We start from the raw sequence: 22,858 nt of genomic DNA, 5'->3' as shown, positions 1-22,858 counted from the left end.
TAAAACTGTCTCTGACTAATTTTGCTCTCAAAGTAGACTCTGGCGAATTTGAGCATAAACTGGACTCTGCCGAAAATTGGGTATAAAATGGACTCTGTCAAGTTTTCACAGATTACAGGCGAAATAGCCGTAAATGGATATAAAACTAAATGTTATGGATAAGTGGTCTGTTTTCCTTAACAAAACATCTAAGACAATATTCTCTGAAAATGGTCCTTTTACAAATTCGGTCATAAACATATAAATAAACTTCTATGATTATTTGAAACTCTGAAAATAGTTGTAAGGAAATAGGAGGAGGAGAGAGAGAGAGAGGAGGGACGGTCGAGATATTATGGAGAAGATAAGATATGATAAGAGCCGACTGGCTGGCCGGGCGTAAAGTAAATAAAGGTGACGCGAGAGATTGCGAGGTAAGGGGGGAGGGAGGGGGGTGTGATGTACGAAACCCTGAAAACACCGACTTATACAGGTGATTTTCTAAATTTATATGAATAACTAAGGCTTACATAGACGATATTTCTAAGTTGAAAACATGTAAAATATGTCCGTAGAGTTCTCCTGAAAACCCTAAAGCGCTACATACGTTACTTGAATTTGTCCCATAAGGCCTTAACAAACTTCTAAGTCTCGGAAATTATTTTTCTCATAAGAACTTTAACGAACTAGTATGACATTATTTTTCATTATAAGAATTCCCTAATTCCAAATCTGTGACTCCCCAAATTCACCTGAAAACCCTGGCCCGCACAGAGGAATCCTGAAAACCCTGGCCCGCACAGGGGAATCCTGAAAACCCTGGCCCGCACAGGGGAATCCTGAAAACCCTGGCCCGCACAGGGGAATCCTGAAAACCCTGGCCCGCACAGGGGAATCCTGAAAACCCTGGCCCGCACAGGGGAATTTTCTCCCAGAAAAAAAAATTCCCCTGTGTGGAGCCATCCCCCCTACTGATGTTAGATGATCCTGATGTTAGACGATGCTGAGTCTGCTTGATGTTGACTCTGCTTGATGCCGACGCTGATTGATATTGACGCTGCTTGATGCTGAAGCTGCTTAACGCTGAGGCTGCTTGATGTTGACGCTGCTTGACACTCTCGCTGCTTGATGCTGACGCTGCTTGACGTTAACACAGCTTGATGCTGATGCTAATTGATTCTGATGTTTCTTGATGCTGAGGCTGCTTGATGCTGACGCTGCTTGATGCTGACGCTGCTTGATGCTGATGCTGCTTGATGCTGAAGCTGCGTGATGCTGACCCTGCTTGACACTGATTCTGTTAAAGCTGACGCTGCTTGATGCTGACGCTGCTTGATGCTGACGCTGTTTGATGCTGACGCTGCTTGATGCAGACTATGCTTGATGTTGACGCTGCTTGATGCTGACGCTGCTTTATGTTGACGCTGCTTGATGCTGAGGCTGCTTGACACTCACGTTGCTTGATGCTGACGCTACTTGATGCTGACGCTGCTTGATGCTGACGCTACTTGATGCTGACGCTACTTGATGCTGACGCTACTTGATGCTGACGCTGCTTTATGTTGACGTTGTTTGATGCTGATGCTGCTTGATCCTGACGCTGCTTGATGATGATGCTGACGCTGAGGCTGCTTGATGCTGACTCTGATTGACACTCACTCTGCTTGATGCTGACTCTACTTGATGATGACGCTGCGTGATGCTGACGCTGCTTGATGCTGACGCTAATTAATGATGACGCTGTTTCATGATGGCGTTGCTTGATGCTGACGCTGCTTGATACTGACGCTGCTTGATGCTGATGTTGACGCTGAGGCTACTTGATGCTGACGCTGCTTGACATTCACTCTGCTTGATGCTGACTCTACTTGATGCTGACGCTGCTTGATGCTAAGGCTGCTTGATGCTAAGACTGCTTGAAGCTGACGCTGTTTGATGCTGACTCTGCTTAACGGTGACGCTGCTTGATGCTGACGCTGATTGATGCTGACGCTGCTTGATACTGACGCTGTCTGATGCTGACGCTACTTGATGCTGACGCTGCTTCATGCTGACGCTGCTTCATGCTGACGCTGTTTGATGCTGACTCTGCTTTATGCTGACGCTGCTTCATGCTGACGCTGCTTCATGCTGACGCTGCTTCACGCTGACGCTGTTTGATGTTGACTCTGCTTGATGCTGACGCTGCTTGATGCTGACGCTGCATGATGTTGACGCTGCTTGATGCTAATGCTGCTTGATGCTGACGCTGCTTTATGTTGACGCTGCTTAATGCTGAGGCTGCTTGACACTCACGCTTCTTGATGCTAATTCTGTTTGATGCTGACTCTGCTTAACACTGACGCTGCTTGATGCTGAGGCTGTTTGATGTTGAGGCTGTTTGATGGTGACGCTGCTTGATGTTGACGCTGTTTCATGCTGAAGTTGCTTGATGCTGATGCTGCTCGATGCTCACGCTGCTTGATGGTGCTTGATGCTGACGTTGATTGATGGTGCTTGATGCTGACGCAGCTTATTGCAGACGCTGCTGGACGCTGAGGCTTCTTCATGCTGACGCTGCTTGATGATGACGCTGCTTGATGTTGACGCTGCTTGATGCTGACGCTGCGTGATGCCGACGTTCCTTCATGCTGACGATGCTTGATGTTGACGCTTCTTGATGCTGAAGCTGTTTAATGCTGAACCTGCTTGATGCTGACGCTGCTTGATTCTGATGCTGCTTGATGCTGACGATGCTTGATGCTGTCGTTGATTGATGCTGAAGGTGCTTGATGGTGATGCTGTTTGATGCTGACGCTGCTTGATGCTGACGCTGCTTGATGCTGACGCTGCTTGATGCTGACGCTGCTTGATGCTGACGCTGCTTGATGCTGAAGATCTTGATGCTGACGCTGCTTGATGCTGCAGCTGCGTGATGCTGACGCTGCTTGATGCTGACGCTGCTTGATGCTGACGCTGCATGATGCTGATGTTGCTTGATGCTGACGCTGCTTGATGCAGGCGATGAGGCTTCTTGATGCTGACGTTGCATAATGCTGAAGCTGCTTGATGCTGAAGATCTTGACGCTGACGCTGCTTGATGCTGATGCTGCTTGATGCTGACGCTGCATGATGCTGACGCTGCTTGATGCTAATGCTGCTTGATGCTGACGCTGCTTGATGTTTACGTTGAATGATGCTGACGCTGCTTGACATTCACGCTGCTTGATGCTGACCCTGCTTAATGCTGATGCTGCCTGATGCTGACGCTGCTTGATGTTTACGTTGAATGATGCTGACGCTGCTTGACATTCACGCTGCTTGATGCTGACGCAGCTTGATGCTGACGCTGCTTGACACTCATGCAGCTTGAAGCTGACGCTGCTTGATGCTGATGCTGACGCTGCTTGATGCTGACGGTGCTTCATGCAGACTCTGCTTGATACTGATGCTGCTTTACGCTGACGCTGCTTTATATTGACGCTGATTGATGCTGACGCTGCTTGACGCTGATGATTGTTAAAGCTGACGCTGCTCGACACTGACGCTGCTTGATGCTGACGCTGCTTGATGCTGACGCTGCTTCATGCTGACGCAGCTTCATGCTGACTCTGAGGCTGCTGGATGTTGATGCTGCTTGATGCTGAGGCTGCTTGATTATCACGCTGCTTGATGCTGACGCTGCTTGACACTGATACTGCTTGATGCTGACGCTGGTTGATGCTTAGGCTGCTTCATGCTGACACTTAGGCTGCGTCATGTTAACGCTGCTTGATGCTGAAGCTGCTTGATGCTGATGCTGCTTGACTCTTACGCAGCTTGATGTTGACGCTGTTTGATGCTAATTCTGCTTGATGCTGACGCTGCTTTATATTGACGCTGCTTGATGCTGAGGCTGCTAGACACTCACGCTGCTTGATGCTAAGGCTACTTGATGCTGACCGTGCTTGATGCTGACGCTACTTAATGCTGACGCTGCTTGATGTTCACTTTGTTTGATGCTGACGCTGCTTGATACTGACGCTGCTTGATGATGATGCTGACGCTGAGGCTGCTTGATGCTGACGCTATTTGACACTCTCTCTGCTGATGCTACTCAACTTGATGCTGACGCTGCTTGATGCTGACGCTGCTTGACACTCACTCTGCTTGATGCTGACTCTACTTGATGCTGACGCTGCATGCTACTGACGCTGCTTGTTGCTGACGCTAATTGATGCTGACGCTGTTTGATGATGATGATGCTAACGCTGAGGCTGCTTTATGTTGACGTTACTTGACACTCACTCTGCTTGATGCTGACGATACTTAATGCTGACGCTGCTTGATGTTGACGCTGCTTGATGCTGACGCTGATTGATATTGACGCTGCTTGATGCTGAAGCTGCTTAATTCTGAAGCTGCTTGATGCTGACGCTGCTTGATGCTGATGCTGCTTGATACTGACGCTGCTTGATGCTGACATTGCCAAATGCTGAAGCTGCTTGATGCTGAAGATTCTTGATGCTGACGCACCTTGATGGTGACGCTGCTTGATGCTGACGCTGCATGATGCTGACGCTGCTTGATGCTGACGCTGCTTGATGCTTAGGCTGCTTCATGCTGACGCTGAGGCTGCGTCATGTTAACGCTGCTTGATACTGACGCTGCCCGATGCTGACGCTGCTTAATGCTGATGCTGCTTGACACTCACTCAGTTTGATGTTGCCGCTATTTGATGCTGACGCTGCTTGATGCTGACGCTGCTTGTTGCTGACGCTACTTAATGCTGACGCTACTTAATACTGACGCTGTTTGATGTGGACTTTGCTTGATGGTGACGCAGCTTGATACTGACGTTTCTTGATGATGATGCTGACGCTGAGGCTGCTTTATGCTGACGCTACTTGATGCTGACGCTGCTTGATGCTGACACTGCTTGACACTGACGCTGGTATGATGAAGACGCTGCTTGATACAGACGCTGCTTGATGCTGACGCTGCTTGATGCTGATGCTGCTTGATGCTGACGCTGCTTGACACTGACGCTGCTTCATGCTAACGCAGCTTCATGCTAACGCAGCTTCATGCTGACGCTGAGGCTGCTTCCTGTTGACTCTGCTTGACTCTTACCATGCTTGATGTTGACGGTGCTTGATGCTAACGCTGCTTGATGTTGACGCTGCTTTATGTTGACGCTGCTTGATGCTGAGGCTGCTTGACACTCACGCTGCTTGATGCTGACGCTACTTGACGCTTATGCTGATTGATGCTGACGCTGCTTTATGTTGACACTGCTTGATGCTGACGCTGCTTGTTGCTGACGCTGCTTGATGCTGACGCTGCTTTATGTTGACGCTGCATGATGCTGACGCTGCTTAAAGCTGAAGCTGCTTGATGCTGAAGCTGCTTAATGCGGACGCTTATTGATGCTGAAACTTCTTGATGTTTATGCTGCTTGATGCTGACGCTGCTTGATGTTGACGCTGCTTGACATTCACGCTTCTTGATGCTGACGCTGTGTTGATGATGATGCTGTTTGATGCTGACGCTGCTTGATGTTGACGTTGCTTGATGCTGACGCTGCTTGATGCTGACGCTGCTTGATGCTGACGCTGCTTGACATTCACGCTGCTTGATGCTGACGCTGCTTGATGCTGACGCTGCTTGATGCTGACGCTGATTGATGCTGACTCTGCTTGATGCTGACGCTGCTTTATGCTGACGCTGCATGATACTGACGCTGCTAGATGCTGATGTTGACGCTGAGGCCACTTGATGCTGACGCTGCTTGACACTTACTCTGCTTGATGCTGACTCTAATTGATGCTGACTCTGCTTGATGCTGAGGCTGCTTGATGCTAAGACTGCTTGAAGCTGAGGCTGTTTGATGCTGACTCTGCTTAACGCTGACGCTGCTTGATGCTGACGCTGCATGACGCTGACGCTGATTGATGCTGACGCTGCTTGATGTTAACATAGCTTGATGCTGATGCTAATTGATTCTGACGTTGCTTGATGCTGAGGCTGCTTGATGCTGACGATGCTTGATGCTGATGCTGCTTGATGCTGACGCTGCGTGATGCTGACCCTGCTTTACGCTGATGCTGCTCAACGCTGACGCTGCTTGATGCTGAAGGTGCTTGATGCTGACGCTGCTTGACACTCTCGCTGCTTGATGCTGACGCTGCTTGACACTTTCGCTGCTTGATGCTGACGCTGCTTGATGTTAACACAGCTTGATGCTGATGCTAATTTTTTCTGACGTTGCTTGATGCTGACGCTGCTTGATGCTGATGCTGCTTGATGCTGACGCTGCGTGATGCTGACCCTGCTTGACGCTGATGCTACTTAACGCTGACGCTGCTTGATGCTGACACTGCTTGGTTCTGACGCGGCTTGATGCTGACGCTGCTTGATGCTGACGCTGCTTTATGTTGACGCTGCTTGATGCTGAGGCTGCTTGATGCTGAGGCTGCTTGACACTTACGCTGCTTGATGCTGACGCTTCTTGATGCTGACGCTGCTTGATGCTGACGCTACTTGATGCTGACGCTGCTTGATGCTGAGACTGCTTGATGCTAAGACTGCTTGAAGCAGAGGCTCTTTGATGCTGACTCTGCATGATGCTGACGCTGCATGACGCTGACGCTGATTGATGCTGACGCTGCTTGATGTTAACATAGCTTGATGCTGATGATAATTGATTCTGACGTTGCTTGATGCTGAGGCTGCTTGATGCTGACGATGCTTGATGCTGATGCTGCTTGATGCTGACGCTGCGTGATGCTGACCCTGCGTTACGCTGATGCTGCTTAACGCTGACGCTGCTTGATGCTGACGCTGCTTGATGCTGAAGCTGCTTGATGCTGATGCTGCTTGACTCTCTCGCTGCTTGATGCTGACGCTGCTTGACACTTTCGCTGCTTGATGCTGACGCTGCTTGATGTTAACACAGCTTGATGCTGATGCTAATTTTTTCTGACGTTGCTTGATGCTGACGCTGCTTGATGCTGATGCTGCTTGATGCTGACGCTGCGTGATGCTGACCCTGCTTGACGCTGATGCTACTTAACGCTGACGCTGCTTGATGCTGACACTGCTTGGTTCTGACGCGGCTTGATGCTGACGCTGCTTGATGCTGACGCTGCTTTATGTTGACGCTGCTTGATGCTGAGGCTGCTTGATGCTGAGGCTGCTTGACACTTACGCTGCTTGATGCTGACGCTTCTTGATGCTGACGCTGCTTGATGCTGACGCTACTTGATGCTGACGCTGCTTGATGCTGAGACTGCTTGATGCTAAGACTGCTTGAAGCAGAGGCTCTTTGATGCTGACTCTGCATGATGCTGACGCTGCATGACGCTGACGCTGATTGATGCTGACGCTGCTTGATGTTAACATAGCTTGATGCTGATGATAATTGATTCTGACGTTGCTTGATGCTGAGGCTGCTTGATGCTGACGATGCTTGATGCTGCTTGATGCTGACGCTGCGTGATGCTGACCCTGCGTTACGCTGATGCTGCTTAACGCTGACGCTGCTTGATGCTGACACTGCTTGATGCTGAAGCTGCTTGATGCTGATGCTGCTTGACTCTCTCGCTGCTTGATGCTGACGCTGCTTGACACTTTCGCTGCTTGATGCTGACGCTGCTTGATGTTAACACAGCTTGATGCTGATGCTAATTGTTTCTGACGTTGCTTGATGCTGACGCTGCTTGATGCTGATGCTGCTTGATGCTGACGCTGCGTGATACTGACCCTGCTTGACGCTGATGCTGCTTAACGCTGACGCTGCTTGATGCTGACACTGCTTGGTTCTGACGCGGCTTGATGCTGACGCTGCTTGATGCTGACGCTGCTTTATGTTGACGCTGCTTGATGCTGAGGCTGCTTGATGCTGAGGCTGCTTGACACTTACGCTGCTTGATGCTGATGCTTCTTGATGCTGACGCTGCTTGATGCTGACGCTACTTGATGCTGACGCTGCTTGATTTTGACGTTGTTTCTGATGCTGCTTGATACTGACGCTGCTTGATGATGATGCTAACGCTGAGGCTGCTTGATGCTGACTCTGATTGACACTCACTCTGCTTGATGCTGACTCTACTTGATGCTGACGCTGCTTGATGCTGACGGTGCTTCATGCAGACTCTGCTTGATACTGATGCTGCTTTACGCTGACGCTGCTTTATATTGACGCTGATTGATTCTGACGCTGCTTGACGCTGATGATTGTTAAAGCTGACGCTGCTCGACACTGACGCTGCTTGATGCTGACGCTGCTTGATGCTGACGCTGCTTCATGCTGACGCAGCTTCATGCTGACTCTGAGGCTGCTGGATGTTGATGCTGCTTGATGCTGAGGCTGCTTGATTATCACGCCGCTTGATGCTGACGCTGCTTGACACTGATACTGCTTGATGCTGACGCTGGTTGATGCTTAGGCTGCTTCATGCTGACACTTAGGCTGCGTCATGTTAACGCTGCTTGATGCTGAAGCTGCTTGATGCTGATGCTGCTTGACTCTTACGCAGCTTGATGTTGACGCTGTTTGATGCTAATTCTGCTTGATGCTGACGCTGCTTTATATTGACGCTGCTTGATGCTGAGGCTGCTAGACACTCACGCTGCTTGATGCTAAGGCTACTTGATGCTGACCGTGCTTGATGCTGACGCTACTTAATGCTGACGCTGCTTGATGTTCACTTTGTTTGATGCTGACGCTGCTTGATACTGACGCTGCTTGATGATGATGCTGACGCTGAGGCTGCTTGATGCTGACGCTATTTGACACTCTCTCTGCTGATGCTACTCAACTTGATGCTGACGCTGCTTGATGCTGACGCTGCTTGACACTCACTCTGCTTGATGCTGACTCTACTTGATGCTGACGCTGCATGCTGCTGACGCTGCTTGTTGCTGACGCTAATTGATGCTGACGCTGTTTGATGATGATGATGCTAACGCTGAGGCTGCTTTATGCTGACGTTACTTGACACTCACTCTGCTTGATGCTGACGATACTTAATGCTGACGCTGCTTGATGTTGACGCTGCTTGATGCTGACGCTGATTGATATTGACGCTGCTTGATGCTGACGCTGATTGATGCTGACTCTGCTTGATGCTGACGCTGCTTTATGCTGACGCTGCATGATACTGACGCTGCTAGATGCTGATGTTGACGCTGAGGCCACTTGATGCTGACGCTGCTTGACACTTACTCTGCTTGATGCTGACTCTAATTGATGCTGACTCTGCTTGATGCTGAGGCTGCTTGATGCTAAGACTGCTTGAAGCTGAGGCTGTTTGATGCTGACTCTGCTTAACGCTGACGCTGCTTGATGCTGGACGCTGCATGACGCTGACGCTGATTGATGCTGACGCTGCTTGATGTTAACATAGCTTGATGCTGATGCTAATTGATTCTGACGTTGCTTGATGCTGAGGCTGCTTGATGCTGACGATGCTTGATGCTGATGCTGCTTGATGCTGACGCTGCGTGATGCTGACCCTGCTTTACGCTGATGCTGCTCAACGCTGACGCTGCTTGATGCTGAAGGTGCTTGATGCTGACGCTGCTTGACACTCTCGCTGCTTGATGCTGACGCTGCTTGACACTTTCGCTGCTTGATGCTGACGCTGCTTGATGTTAACACAGCTTGATGCTGATGCTATTTTTTTCTGACGTTGCTTGATGCTGACGCTGCTTGATGCTGATGCTGCTTGATGCTGACGCTGCGTGATGCTGACCCTGCTTGACGCTGATGCTACTTAACGCTGACGCTGCTTGATGCTGACACTGCTTGGTTCTGACGCGGCTTGATGCTGACGCTGCTTGATGCTGACGCTGCTTTATGTTGACGCTGCTTGATGCTGAGGCTGCTTGATGCTGAGGCTGCTTGACACTTACGCTGCTTGATGCTGACGCTTCTTGATGCTGACGCTGCTTGATGCTGACGCTACTTGATGCTGACGCTGCTTGATGCTGAGACTGCTTGATGCTAAGACTGCTTGAAGCAGAGGCTCTTTGATGCTGACTCTGCATGATGCTGACGCTGCATGACGCTGACGCTGATTGATGCTGACGCTGCTTGATGTTAACATAGCTTGATGCTGATGATAATTGATTCTGACGTGCTTGATGCTGAGGCTGCTTGATGCTGACGATGCTTGATGCTGATGCTGCTTGATGCTGACGCTGCGTGATGCTGACCCTGCGTTACGCTGATGCTGCTTAACGCTGACGCTGCTTGATGCTGACGCTGCTTGATGCTGAAGCTGCTTGATGCTGATGCTGCTTGACTCTCTCGCTGCTTGATGCTGACGCTGCTTGACACTTTCGCTGCTTGATGCTGACGCTGCTTGATGTTAACACAGCTTGATGCTGATGCTAATTTTTTCTGACGTTGCTTGATGCTGACGCTGCTTGATGCTGATGCTGCTTGATGCTGACGCTGCGTGATGCTGACCCTGCTTGACGTTGATGCTACTTAACGCTGACGCTGCTTGATGCTGACACTGCTTGGTTCTGACGCGGCTTGATGCTGACGCTGCTTGATGCTGACGCTGCTTTATGTTGACGCTGCTTGATGCTGAGGCTGCTTGATGCTGAGGCTGCTTGACACTTACGCTGCTTGATGCTGACGCTTCTTGATGCTGACGCTGCTTGATGCTGACGCTACTTGATGCTGACGCTGCTTGATGCTGAGACTGCTTGATGCTAAGACTGCTTGAAGCAGAGGCTCTTTGATGCTGACTCTGCATGATGCTGACGCTGCATGACGCTGACGCTGATTGATGCTGACGCTGCTTGATGTTAACATAGCTTGATGCTGATGATAATTGATTCTGACGTTGCTTGATGCTGAGGCTGCTTGATGCTGACGATGCTTGATGCTGCTTGATGCTGACGCTGCGTGATGCTGACCCTGCGTTACGCTGATGCTGCTTAACGCTGACGCTGCTTGATGCTGACACTGCTTGATGCTGAAGCTGCTTGATGCTGATGCTGCTTGACTCTCTCGCTGCTTGATGCTGACGCTGCTTGACACTTTCGCTGCTTGATGCTGACGCTGCTTGATGTTAACACAGCTTGATGCTGATGCTAATTGTTTCTGACGTTGCTTGATGCTGACGCTGCTTGATGCTGATGCTGCTTGATGCTGACGCTGCGTGATACTGACCCTTCTTGACGCTGATGCTGCTTAACGCTGACGCTGCTTGATGCTGACACTGCTTGGTTCTGACGCGGCTTGATGCTGACGCTGCTTGATGCTGACGCTGCTTTATGTTGACGCTGCTTGATGCTGAGGCTGCTTGATGCTGAGGCTGCTTGACACTTACGCTGCTTGATGCTGATGCTTCTTGATGCTGACGCTGCTTGATGCTGACGCTACTTGATGCTGACCGCTGCTTGATTTTGACGTTGTTTCTGATGCTGCTTGATACTGACGCTGCTTGATGATGATGCTAACGCTGAGGCTGCTTGATGCTGACTCTGATTGACACTCACTCTGCTTGATGCTGACTCTACTTGATGCTGACGCTGCTTGATGCTGACGGTGCTTCATGCAGACTCTGCTTGATACTGATGCTGCTTTACGCTGACGCTGCTTTATATTGACGCTGATTGATTCTGACGCTGCTTGACGCTGATGATTGTTAAAGCTGACGCTGCTCGACACTGACGCTGCTTGATGCTGACGCTGCTTGATGCTGACGCTGCTTCATGCTGACGCAGCTTCATGCTGACTCTGAGGCTGCTTGGATGTTGATGCTGCTTGATGCTGAGGCTGCTTGATTATCACGCCGCTTGATGCTGACGCTGCTTGACACTGATACTGCTTGATGCTGACGCTGGTTGATGCTTAGGCTGCTTCATGCTGACACTTAGGCTGCGTCATGTTAACGCTGCTTGATGCTGAAGCTGCTTGATGCTGATGCTGCTTGACTCTTACGCAGCTTGATGTTGACGCTGTTTGATGCTAATTCTGCTTGATGCTGACGCTGCTTTATATTGACGCTGCTTGATGCTGAGGCTGCTAGACACTCACGCTGCTTGATGCTAAGGCTACTTGATGCTGACCGTGCTTGATGCTGACGCTACTTAATGCTGACGCTGCTTGATGTTCACTTTGTTTGATGCTGACGCTGCTTGATACTGACGCTGCTTGATGATGATGCTGACGCTGAGGCTGCTTGATGCTGACGCTATTTGACACTCTCTCTGCTGATGCTACTCAACTTGATGCTGACGCTGCTTGATGCTGACGCTGCTTGACACTCACTCTGCTTGATGCTGACTCTACTTGATGCTGACGCTGCATGCTGCTGACGCTGCTTGTTGCTGACGCTAATTGATGCTGACGCTGTTTGATGATGATGATGCTAACGCTGAGGCTGCTTTATGCTGACGTTACTTGACACTCACTCTGCTTGATGCTGACGATACTTAATGCTGACGCTGCTTGATGTTGACGCTGCTTGATGCTGACGCTGATTGATATTGACGCTGCTTGATGCTGAAGCTGCTTAATTCTGAAGCTGCTTGATGCTGACGCTGCTTGATGCTGATGCTGCTTGATACTGACGCTGCTTGATGCTGACATTGCCAAATGCTGAAGCTGCTTGATGCTGAAGATTCTTGATGCTGACGCACCTTGATGGTGACGCTGCTTGATGCTGACGCTGCATGATGCTGACGCTGCTTGATGCTGACGCTGCTTGATGCTTAGGCTGCTTCATGCTGACGCTGAGGCTGCGTCATGTTAACGCTGCTTGATACTGACGCTGCCCGATGCTGACGCTGCTTGATGCTGATGCTGCTTGACACTCACTCAGTTTGATGTTGCCGCTATTTGATGCTGACGCTGCTTGATGCTGACGCTGCTTGTTGCTGACGCTACTTAATGCTGACGCTACTTAATACTGACGCTGTTTGATGTGGACTTTGCTTGATGGTGACGCAGCTTGATACTGACGTTTCTTGATGATGATGCTGACGCTGAGGCTGCTTTATGCTGACGCTACTTGATGCTGACGCTGCTTGATGCTGACACTGCTTGACACTGACGCTGGTATGATGAAGACGCTGCTTGATACAGACGCTGCTTGATGCTGACGCTGCTTGATGCTGATGCTGCTTGATGCTGACGCTGCTTGACACTGACGCTGCTTCATGCTAACGCAGCTTCATGCTAACGCAGCTTCATGCTGACGCTGAGGCTGCTTCCTGTTGACTCTGCTTGATTCTTACCATGCTTGATGTTGACGCTGCTTGATGCTAACGCTGCTTGATGTTGACGCTGCTTTATGTTGACGCTGCTTGATGCTGAGGCTGCTTGACACTCACGCTGCTTGATGCTGACGCTACTTGACGCTTATGCTGATTGATGCTGACGCTGCTTTATGTTGACACTGCTTGATGCTGACGCTGCTTGTTGCTGACGCTGCTTGATGCTGACGCTGCTTTATGTTGACGCTGCTTGATGCTGACGCTGCTTAAAGCTGAAGCTGCTTGATGCTGAAGCTGCTTAATGCGGACGCTTATTGATGCTGAAACTTCTTGATGTTTATGCTGCTTGATGCTGACGCTGCTTGATGTTGACGCTGCTTGATATTCACGCTTCTTGATGCTGACGCTGTGTTGATGATGATGCTGTTTGATGCTGACGCTGCTTGATGTTGACGTTGCTTGATGCTGACGCTGCTTGATGCTGACGCTGCTTGATGCTGACGCTGCTTGACATTCACGCTGCTTGATGCTGACGCTGCTTGATGCTGACGATACTTAATGCTGACGCTGCTTGATGTTTGACGCTGCTTGATGCTGACGCTGATTGATATTGACGCTGCTTGATGCTGAAGCTGCTTAATTCTGAAGCTGCTTGATGCTGACGCTGCTTGATGCTGATGCTGCTTGATACTGACGCTGCTTGATGCTGACATTGCCAAATGCTGAAGCTGCTTGATGCTGAAGATTCTTGATGCTGACGCACCTTGATGGTGACGCTGCTTGATGCTGACGCTGCATGATGCTGACGCTGCTTGATGCTGACGCTGCTTGATGCTTAGGCTGCTTCATGCTGACGCTGAGGCTGCGTCATGTTATCGCTGCTTGATACTGACGCTGCCCGATGCTGACGCTGCTTGATGCTGATGCTGCTTGACACTCACTCAGTTTGATGTTGCCGCTATTTGATGCTGACGCTGCTTGATGCTGACGCTGCTGTTGCTGACGCTACTTAATGCTGACGCTACTTAATACTGACGCTGTTTGATGTGGACTTTGCTTGATGGTGACGCAGCTTGATACTGACGTTTCTTGATGATGATGCTGACGCTGAGGCTGCTTTATGCTGACGCTACTTGATGCTGACGCTGCTTGATGCTGACACTGCTTGACACTGACGCTGGTATGATGAAGACGCTGCTTGATACAGACGCTGCTTGATGCTGACGCTGCTTGATGCTGATGCTGCTTGATGCTGACGCTGCTTGACACTGACGCTGCTTCATGCTAACGCAGCTTCATGCTAACGCAGCTTCATGCTGACGCTGAGGCTGCTTCCTGTTGACTCTGCTTGATTCTTACCATGCTTGATGTTGACGCTGCTTGATGCTAACGCTGCTTGATGTTGACGCTGCTTTATGTTGACGCTGCTTGATGCTGAGGCTGCTTGACACTCACGCTGCTTGATGCTGACGCTACTTGACGCTTATGCGATTGATGCTGACGCTGCTTTATGTTGACACTGCTTGATGCTGACGCTGCTTATTGCTGACGCTGCTTGATGCTGACGCTGCTTTATGTTGACGCTGCTTGATGCTGACGCTGCTTAAAGCTGAAGCTGCTTGATGCTGAAGCTGCTTAATGCGGACGCTTATTGATGCTGAAACTTCTTGATGTTTATGCTGCCTTGATGCTGACGCTGCTTGATGTTGACGCTGCTTGACATTCACGCTTCTTGATGCTGACGCTGTGTTGATGATGATGCTGTTTGATGCTGACGCTGCTTGATGTTGGCGTTGCTTGATGCTGACGCTGCTTGATGCTGACGCTGCTTGATGCTGACGCTGCTTGACATTCACGCTGCTTGATGCTGACGCTGCTTGATGCTGACGCTGCTTGATGCTGACGCTGATTGATGCTGACTCTGCTTGATGCTGACGCTGCTTTATGCTGACGCTGCATGATACTGACGCTGCTAGATGCTGATGTTGACGCTGAGGCCACTTGATGCTGACGCTGCTTGACACTTACTCTGCTTGATGCTGACTCTAATTGATGCTGACTCTGCTTGATGCTGAGGCTGCTTGATGCTAAGACTGCTTGAAGCTGAGGCTGTTTGATGCTGACTCTGCTTAACGCTGACGCTGCTTGATGCTGACGCTGCATGACGCTGACGCTGATTGATGCTGACGCTGCTTGATGTTAACATAGCTTGATGCTGATGCTAATTGATTCTGACGTTGCTTGATGCTGAGGCTGCTTGATGCTGACGATGCTTGATGCTGATGCTGCTTGATGCTGACGCTGCGTGATGCTGACCCTGCTTTACGCTGATGCTGCTCAACGCTGACGCTGCTTGATGCTGAAGGTGCTTGATGCTGACGCTGCTTGACACTCTCGCTGCTTGATGCTGACGCTGCTTGACACTTTCGCTGCTTGATGCTGACGCTGCTTGATGTTAACACAGCTTGATGCTGATGCTAGTTTTTTCTGACGTTGCTTGATGCTGACGCTGCTTGATGCTGATGCTGCTTGATGCTGACGCTGCGTGATGCTGACCCTGCTTGACGCTGATGCTACTTAACGCTGACGCTGCTTGATGCTGACACTGCTTGGTTCTGACGCGGCTTGATGCTGACGCTGCTTGATGCTGACGCTGCTTTATGTTGACGCTGCTTGATGCTGAGGCTGCTTGATGCTGAGGCTGCTTGACACTTACGCTGCTTGATGCTGACGCTTTCTTGATGCTGACGCTGCTTGATGCTGACGCTACTTGATGCTGACGCTGCTTGATGCTGAGACTGCTTGATGCTAAGACTGCTTGAAGCAGAGGCTCTTTGATGCTGACTCTGCATGATGCTGACGCTGCATGACGCTGACGCTGATTGATGCTGACGCTGCTTGATGTTAACATAGCTTGATGCTGATGATAATTGATTCTGACGTTGCTTGATGCTGAGGCTGCTTGATGCTGACGATGCTTGATGCTGATGCTGCTTGATGCTGACGCTGCGTGATGCTGACCCTGCGTTACGCTGATGCTGCTTAACGCTGACGCTGCTTGATGCTGACGCTGCTTGATGCTGAAGCTGCTTGATGCTGATGCTGCTTGACTCTCTCGCTGCTTGATGCTGACGCTGCTTGACACTTTCGCTGCTTGATGCTGACGCTGCTTGATGTTAACACAGCTTGATGCTGATGCTAATTTTTTCTGACGTTGCTTGATGCTGACGCTGCTTGATGCTGATGCTGCTTGATGCTGACGCTGCGTGATGCTGACCCTGCTTGACGCTGATGCTACTTAACGCTGACGCTGCTTGATGCTGACACTGCTTGGTTCTGACGCGGCTTGATGCTGACGCTGCTTGATGCTGACGCTGCTTTATGTTGTCGCTGCTTGATGCTGAGGCTGCTTGATGCTGAGGCTGCTTGACACTTACGCTGCTTGATGCTGACGCTTCTTGATGCTGACGCTGCTTGATGCTGACGCTACTTGATGCTGACGCTGCTTGATGCTGAGACTGCTTGATGCTAAGACTGCTTGAAGCAGAGGCTCTTTGATGCTGACTCTGCATGATGCTGACGCTGCATGACGCTGACGCTGATTGATGCTGACGCTGCTTGATGTTAACATAGCTTGATGCTGATGATAATTGATTCTGACGTTGCTTGATGCTGAGGCTGCTTGATGCTGACGATGCTTGATGCTGATGCTGCTTGATGCTGACGCTGCGTGATGCTGACCCTGCGTTACGCTGATGCTGCTTAACGCTGACGCTGCTTGATGCTGACGCTGCTTGATGCTGAAGCTGCTTGATGCTGATGCTGCTTGACTCTCTCGCTGCTTGATGCTGACGCTGCTTGACACTTTCGCTGCTTGATGCTGACGCTGCTTGATGTTAACACAGCTTGATGCTGATGCTAATTGTTTCTGACGTTGCTTGATGCTGACGCTGCTTGATGCTGATGCTGCTTGATGCTGACGCTGCGTGATACTGACCCTGCTTGACGCTGATGCTGCTTAACGCTGACGCTGCTTGATGCTGACACTGCTTGGTTCTGACGCGGCTTGATGCTGACGCTGCTTGATGCTGACGCTGCTTTATGTTGACGCTGCTTGATGCTGAGGCTGCTTGATGCTGAGGCTGCTTGACACTTACGCTGCTTGATGCTGATGCTTCTTGATGCTGACGCTGCTTGATGCTGACGCTACTTGATGCTGACGCTGCTTGATTTTGACGTTGTTTCTGATGCTGCTTGATACTGACGCTGCTTGATGATGATGCTAACGCTGAGGCTGCTTGATGCTGACTCTGATTGACACTCACTCTGCTTGATGCTGACTCTACTTGATGCTGACGCTGCTTGATGCTGACGCTAGTTAATGCTGACGCTGTTTGATGATGGCGTTGCTTTATGCTGACGCTGCTTGATACTGACGCTGCTTGATGCTGATGTTGACGCTGAGGCCAATTGATGCTGACGCTGCTTGACACTCACTCTGCTTGATGCTGACTCTACTTGATGCTGACGCTGCTTAATGCTGAGGCTGCTTGATGCTAAGACTGCTTGAAGCTGAGGCTGTTTGATGCTGACTCGGCTTAACGCTGACGCTGCTTGATGCTGACGCTGCTTGATGCTGACGCTGCTTGATGCTGATGCTGCTTTATGTTGACGCTGCTTGATGCTGAGGCTGCTTGACATTCACGCTGCTTGATGCTGATGCTCTTTGATGCTGATGCTGCTTGATATTGACGCTGTTGATGCTAACGCTGCTTCACGCTGATGCTGCTTAACGGTGACGCTGCTTGATGCTGACGCTGCTTGATGCTGACGCTTCTTGACACTGACGCTGGTATGATGCTGATACTGTTTGATGCTGACGCTGCTTGATGATTATGCTGCTTCATGCAGATGCTGCTTGATTTTGACGCTGCTTGATGCTGATGCTGCTTGATGCTGGCGCTGCTTGACACTCACGCTGCTTGATGCTGACGCTGCTTGATGCTGACGCTGCTTGATGCTGACGCTGCTTGATGCTGACGCTGATTGATGCTGACGTTGCTTGATGCTGATGCTGCTTGACGCTGATGCTGCTTAACGCTGACGCTGCTTGATGCTGACGCTGCTTGACACTGACGCTGTTTGATGCTGACGCTGCTTCATGCTGACGCTGCTTCATGCTGACGCAGCTTTACGCTGACGCTGAGGCTGCTTCCTGTTGACGCTGCTTGACACTTACCCTGCTTGATGTTGACGCTGCTTGACACTTACCCTGCTTGATGTTGACGCTGCTTGACACTTACCCTGCTTGATGTTGACGCTGCTTGATGCTGATGCTGCTTTATGTTGACGCTGCTTGATGCTGAGGCTGCTTGACACTCACGCTGCTTGATGCTGACGCTGCTTGATATTGACGCTGCTTGATGCTGATTGCTTGATGCTGACGCTGCTTGATGATGATGCTGCTTCACACTGACGCTGCTTGATGCTGACGCTGCTTGATGCTGACGCTGCTTGATGCTGATTCTGCTTCATGCAGATGCTGCTTGATGTTGACGTGCTTGATGCTGACGCCGCTTGATGCTGACGCTGCTTAACGCTGACGCTGCTTGATGCTGACGCTGCTTGATGCTGACGCTGCTTGATGCTGATGGTTCTTGACGCTGATGCTGCTTAACGCTGACGCTGCTTCATGCTGACGCTGAGGCTGCTTCATGTTGACGCTGTTTGACACTCACGCTAATTGATGCTGACGCAGCTTGATGCTGACGCTGCTTCATGCTGACGCTGCTTCATGCTGACGCTGCTTCATGCTGGCGCTGAGGCTGCTCTATTTTGACGCTGCTTAATGCTGACGCTGCTTCATATTGACGCTGCTTGATGCTGATGCTGCTTGATGCTGACGCTGCTTGATGCTGATGCTTTTTGATGCTGACGCTGCTGATGCTGACGCGCCTTGACACTGATGCTGCTTAACGCTGAAGCTGCTTGATGCTGACGCTGCTTGATGATGACGCTGCTTGACACTGACGCTGCTTGATGCTGACGCTGCTTGATGCTGCTTGATGCTGACGCTGCTTGATGCTGCTTGATGCTGACGCTGCTTGATGCTGACGCTGCTTGATGCTGACGCTGCTTGACGCTGATGCTGTTTAACGCTGACGCTGCTTGATGCTGACACTGTTTGACACCGACGCTACTTGATGCTGACACTGCTTGACACTGACGCTACTTGATGCTGACGCAGCTTGATGCTGACGCTGCTTCATGCAGATGCTGCTTCATGCTGGCGCTGAGGCTGCTTTATTTTGACGCTGCTTCATGCTGATGCTGCTTGATGCTGACGCTGCTTGATGCTGATGCTTTGATGCTGACGCTGCTTGATGCTGACGCTGCTTGATGCTGATGCTCTTTGATGCTGACGCAGCTTGATGCTGACGCTGAGGCTGCTTTATGTTGACCCTGCTTGATGCTGATGCTGCTTGATGCTGACGCTGCTTGATGCTGACGCTTTTTATTTTGACGTTGATTGATGTTGACTCTGCTTGATATTGATTCTGCTTGATGCTGACGCTGCTTTATGTTGACGCTGCTTGATTCTGACTCTGCTTGACACTCACGCTACTTGATGCTGACGCTGTTTTGATGTTGACGCTGCTTGATGCTGACCCTGCCTGATGCTGACGCTGCTTAACGCTTACGCTGCTTTATGCTGAGGCTGCTTGATGCTGACGCTGTTTAACGCTGACGCTGTTTAACGCTGACGCTGCTTGATGCTGACGCTGCTTGATGCTGACGCTGCTTGACGCTCACGCTGACAGATGCTGACGCTGCTTGACTCTGACGCTGCTTGATGCTGACACTCCTTGATGCTGACGCTGCTTGATGCTGACGCTGTTTAACGCTGACGCTGGTTAACGCTGACGCTGCGTGATGCTGACGCTGCTTGATGCTGACGCTGTTTAACGCTGACGCTGCGTGATGCTGACGCTGCTTGATGCTGACGCTTTTTGATTTTGACGTGATTGATGTTGACTCTGCTTGATATTGATTCTGCTTGATGCTGACGATGCTTTATGTTGACGCTGCTTGATGCTGACGCTGTTTAACGCTGACGCTGTTTAACGCTGACGCTGCGTGATGCTGACGCTGCTTAATCCTGACGCTGCCTCATGCTGACGCTGCTTGACGCTGACGTTGCTTGATCCTGACGCTGCCTGATGCAGACGCTGCCTGATGCTGACGCTGCTTGACTCTGACACTGGTATGATGCTGACGCTGTTTGATGCTGACGCTGCTTGATGATTATGCTGCTTCATGCAGATGCTGCTTGATGTTGATGCTGCTTGATGCTGATGCTGCTTGATGCTGACGCTGCTTGTTACTTACGCTGCTTGATGCTGGCGCTGCTTGATGCTGACGCTGCTTGATACTGACGCTGCTTCATGCTGACGCTGCTTCATGCTTACGCTGCTTGATGCTAATGCTGCTTGGCGCTGATGCTGCTTAACGCTGACGGTGCTTGATGCTGGCGCTGCTTGATGATGACGCTGCATGATGCTGACGCTGCTTGATGCTGATGCTGCTTGATGCTGACGCTGCTAGATGTTGACGCTGCTTGACATTCATGCTAGTTGATGCTGACCCTGCTTGATGCTGATGCTGCTTGATGCTGACGCTTAATGTTTACGTTGATTGATGCTGACGCTGCTTGACATTCACGCTGTGATGCTGATGCTGCGTGATGCTGACGCTGCTTGACATACACGCGGCCTGATGTTGACGTTGCTTGATGCTGATAGTGCTTGATGCTGACGCTGCTTGATGCTGACGCTGCTTGATGCTGACGCTGCTTGACATGCTGATGCTAATTGAATCTGACGTTGCTTGATGCTGAGGCTGCTTGATGCTGACGATGCTTGATGCTGATGCTGCTTGATGCTGACGCTGCGTGATGCTGACCCTGCTTGACGCTAATGCTGCTTAACGCTGACGCTGCTTGATGCTGACGCTGCTTGATGCTGACGCTGCTTGATGCTGACGCTGCTTGATGTTAACACAGCTTGATGCTGATGCTAATTGATTCTGACGTTGCTTGATACTAACGCTGCTTGATGCTGACGCTGCTTGATGCTGATGCTGACGCTGCGTGATGCTGACCCTGATTGACGCTGATGCTACTTAACGCTGACGCTGCTGGATGTTGACGCTGCTTGATGCTGACGCTGCTTGAAGCTGACGCTGCTTGTTGCTGACGCTACTTAATGCTGAGGCTGCTTGATGCTAAGACTACTTGAAGCTGAGGCTGTTTGATGCTGACTCGGCTTAACGCTGACGCTGCTTGATGCTGACGCTGCATGACGCTGACGCTGATTAATGCTGACGCTGCTTGATGCTGATGCTGCTTTATGTTGACGCTGCTTGATGCTGACGCTGCTTGATGCTGACGCTGCATGACGCTGACGCTGCTTGATGCTGACGCTGCTTGATACTGACGCTGTCAAATGCTGACGCTACTTGATGCTGACGCTGCTTGATGCTGACGCTGATTGATGCTGACTGTGCTTGAAGCTGACGCTGCTTGATGCTGACTCTGCTTGACACTGATGCTGCTTGATGGTGACGCTGCTTGATGCTTAGGCTGCTTCATGCTGACGCTGAGGCTGCGTCATGTTGACGCTACTTGATGCTGACGCTGCTTGATGCTAATGCTGCTTGATGCTGACGCTGCTTTATGTTGACGCTGCTTGATGCTGACGCTGCTTGATGCTGACTCTGCTTGATGCTGACGTTGCTTGATGCTAACGCTGCTTGATGCTGACGCTACTTGACACTGACGCTGCTTGATGCTGACGCTGCTTGACACTGACGCTACTTGATATTGACGCTCCATGACGCTCACGCTGTCTGATGCTGACGCTACTTGATGCTGACGCTGCTTGAAGCAGACGCTGCTTAACACTGACGCTGCTTGATGCTGAGGCTGTTTGATGTTGACGTTGAAGCTGCTTGGCGCTGACGCTGCTTTATATTGACGCTGCTTGATGCTGACTCTGCTTCATGCTGACGCTGCTTGACGCTGATGATGCTTAACGATGACGCTGCTTGATGCTGACGATGCTTGACACTGACGCTCCTTGATGCTGACGCTGCTTGATGCTGACGCTGCTTCATGCTGACTCTGAGGCTGCTGGATGTTGACGCTGCTTGATGATGAGGCTGCTTGACACTCACGCTGCTTGATGCTGACGCTACTTGATGCTGACGCTGCTGGAAGCTGATGCTGCTTGATGCTGACTCTGCTTGATGCTGACGCTGCTTGACACTGATGCTGATGCTGCTTGATGCTTAGGCTGCTTCATGGTGACGCTGAGGCTGCGTCATGTTGACGCTACTTGATGCTGACGCTGCTTGATGCTGACGCTGCTTGTTGCTGACGCTACTTAATGCTGACGCTACTTAATGCTGACGCTACTTAATGCTGACGCTGTTTGATGTTGACTTTGCTTGATGCTGACGCAGCTTGATACTGACGCTTCTTGATGATGATGCTGACGCTGAGGCTGCTTTATGCTGACGCTGCTTGATGCTGAGGCTGCTTGACACTCACGCTGCTTGATGCTGACGCTACTAGACGCTGATGCTGCTTGATGCTGACGCTGCTTTATGTTGACGCTGC

At 50.6% G+C, this 22,858-nt stretch overlaps 3 protein-coding genes across 3 annotated transcripts; all 3 read right to left on the bottom strand.

Moving 5' to 3' along the window:
* Positions 1-2,524: 2,524 nt before the first annotated feature.
* On the bottom strand, positions 2,525-3,386 carry LOC138360924 (streptococcal hemagglutinin-like). The gene is made up of 2 exons (XM_069320422.1): positions 2,870-3,386; positions 2,525-2,721 (listed from the first exon to the last, which is right to left on the bottom strand). Exons 1-2 carry the CDS (start codon positions 3,384-3,386, stop codon positions 2,525-2,527), a joined length of 714 nt encoding a protein of 237 aa, XP_069176523.1.
* Positions 3,387-5,840: 2,454 nt separating this feature from the next.
* LOC138360923 (streptococcal hemagglutinin-like) lies at positions 5,841-11,691 on the bottom strand. Its single transcript, XM_069320421.1, has 7 exons — positions 11,586-11,691; positions 11,129-11,398; positions 10,591-11,017; positions 9,872-10,159; positions 8,947-9,584; positions 7,164-7,590; positions 5,841-6,156 (listed from the first exon to the last, which is right to left on the bottom strand). The coding sequence occupies exons 1-7, from the start codon at positions 11,689-11,691 to the stop codon at positions 5,841-5,843; spliced, it is 2,472 nt and encodes an 823-aa protein (XP_069176522.1).
* Positions 11,692-19,460: 7,769 nt separating this feature from the next.
* LOC138360922 (polycomb group protein Asx-like) lies at positions 19,461-20,735 on the bottom strand. The gene is made up of 2 exons (XM_069320420.1): positions 20,569-20,735; positions 19,461-19,752 (listed from the first exon to the last, which is right to left on the bottom strand). The coding sequence occupies exons 1-2, from the start codon at positions 20,733-20,735 to the stop codon at positions 19,461-19,463; spliced, it is 459 nt and encodes a 152-aa protein (XP_069176521.1).
* Between the last annotated feature and the right edge of the window lie 2,123 nt (positions 20,736-22,858).

This window comes from Procambarus clarkii, unplaced genomic scaffold (genome assembly GCF_040958095.1).
Source record: "Procambarus clarkii isolate CNS0578487 unplaced genomic scaffold, FALCON_Pclarkii_2.0 HiC_scaffold_131, whole genome shotgun sequence".
Classification (NCBI taxonomy): domain Eukaryota; kingdom Metazoa; phylum Arthropoda; class Malacostraca; order Decapoda; family Cambaridae; genus Procambarus; species Procambarus clarkii.
This window is presented reverse-complemented; position numbering and strand designations above follow the sequence as displayed.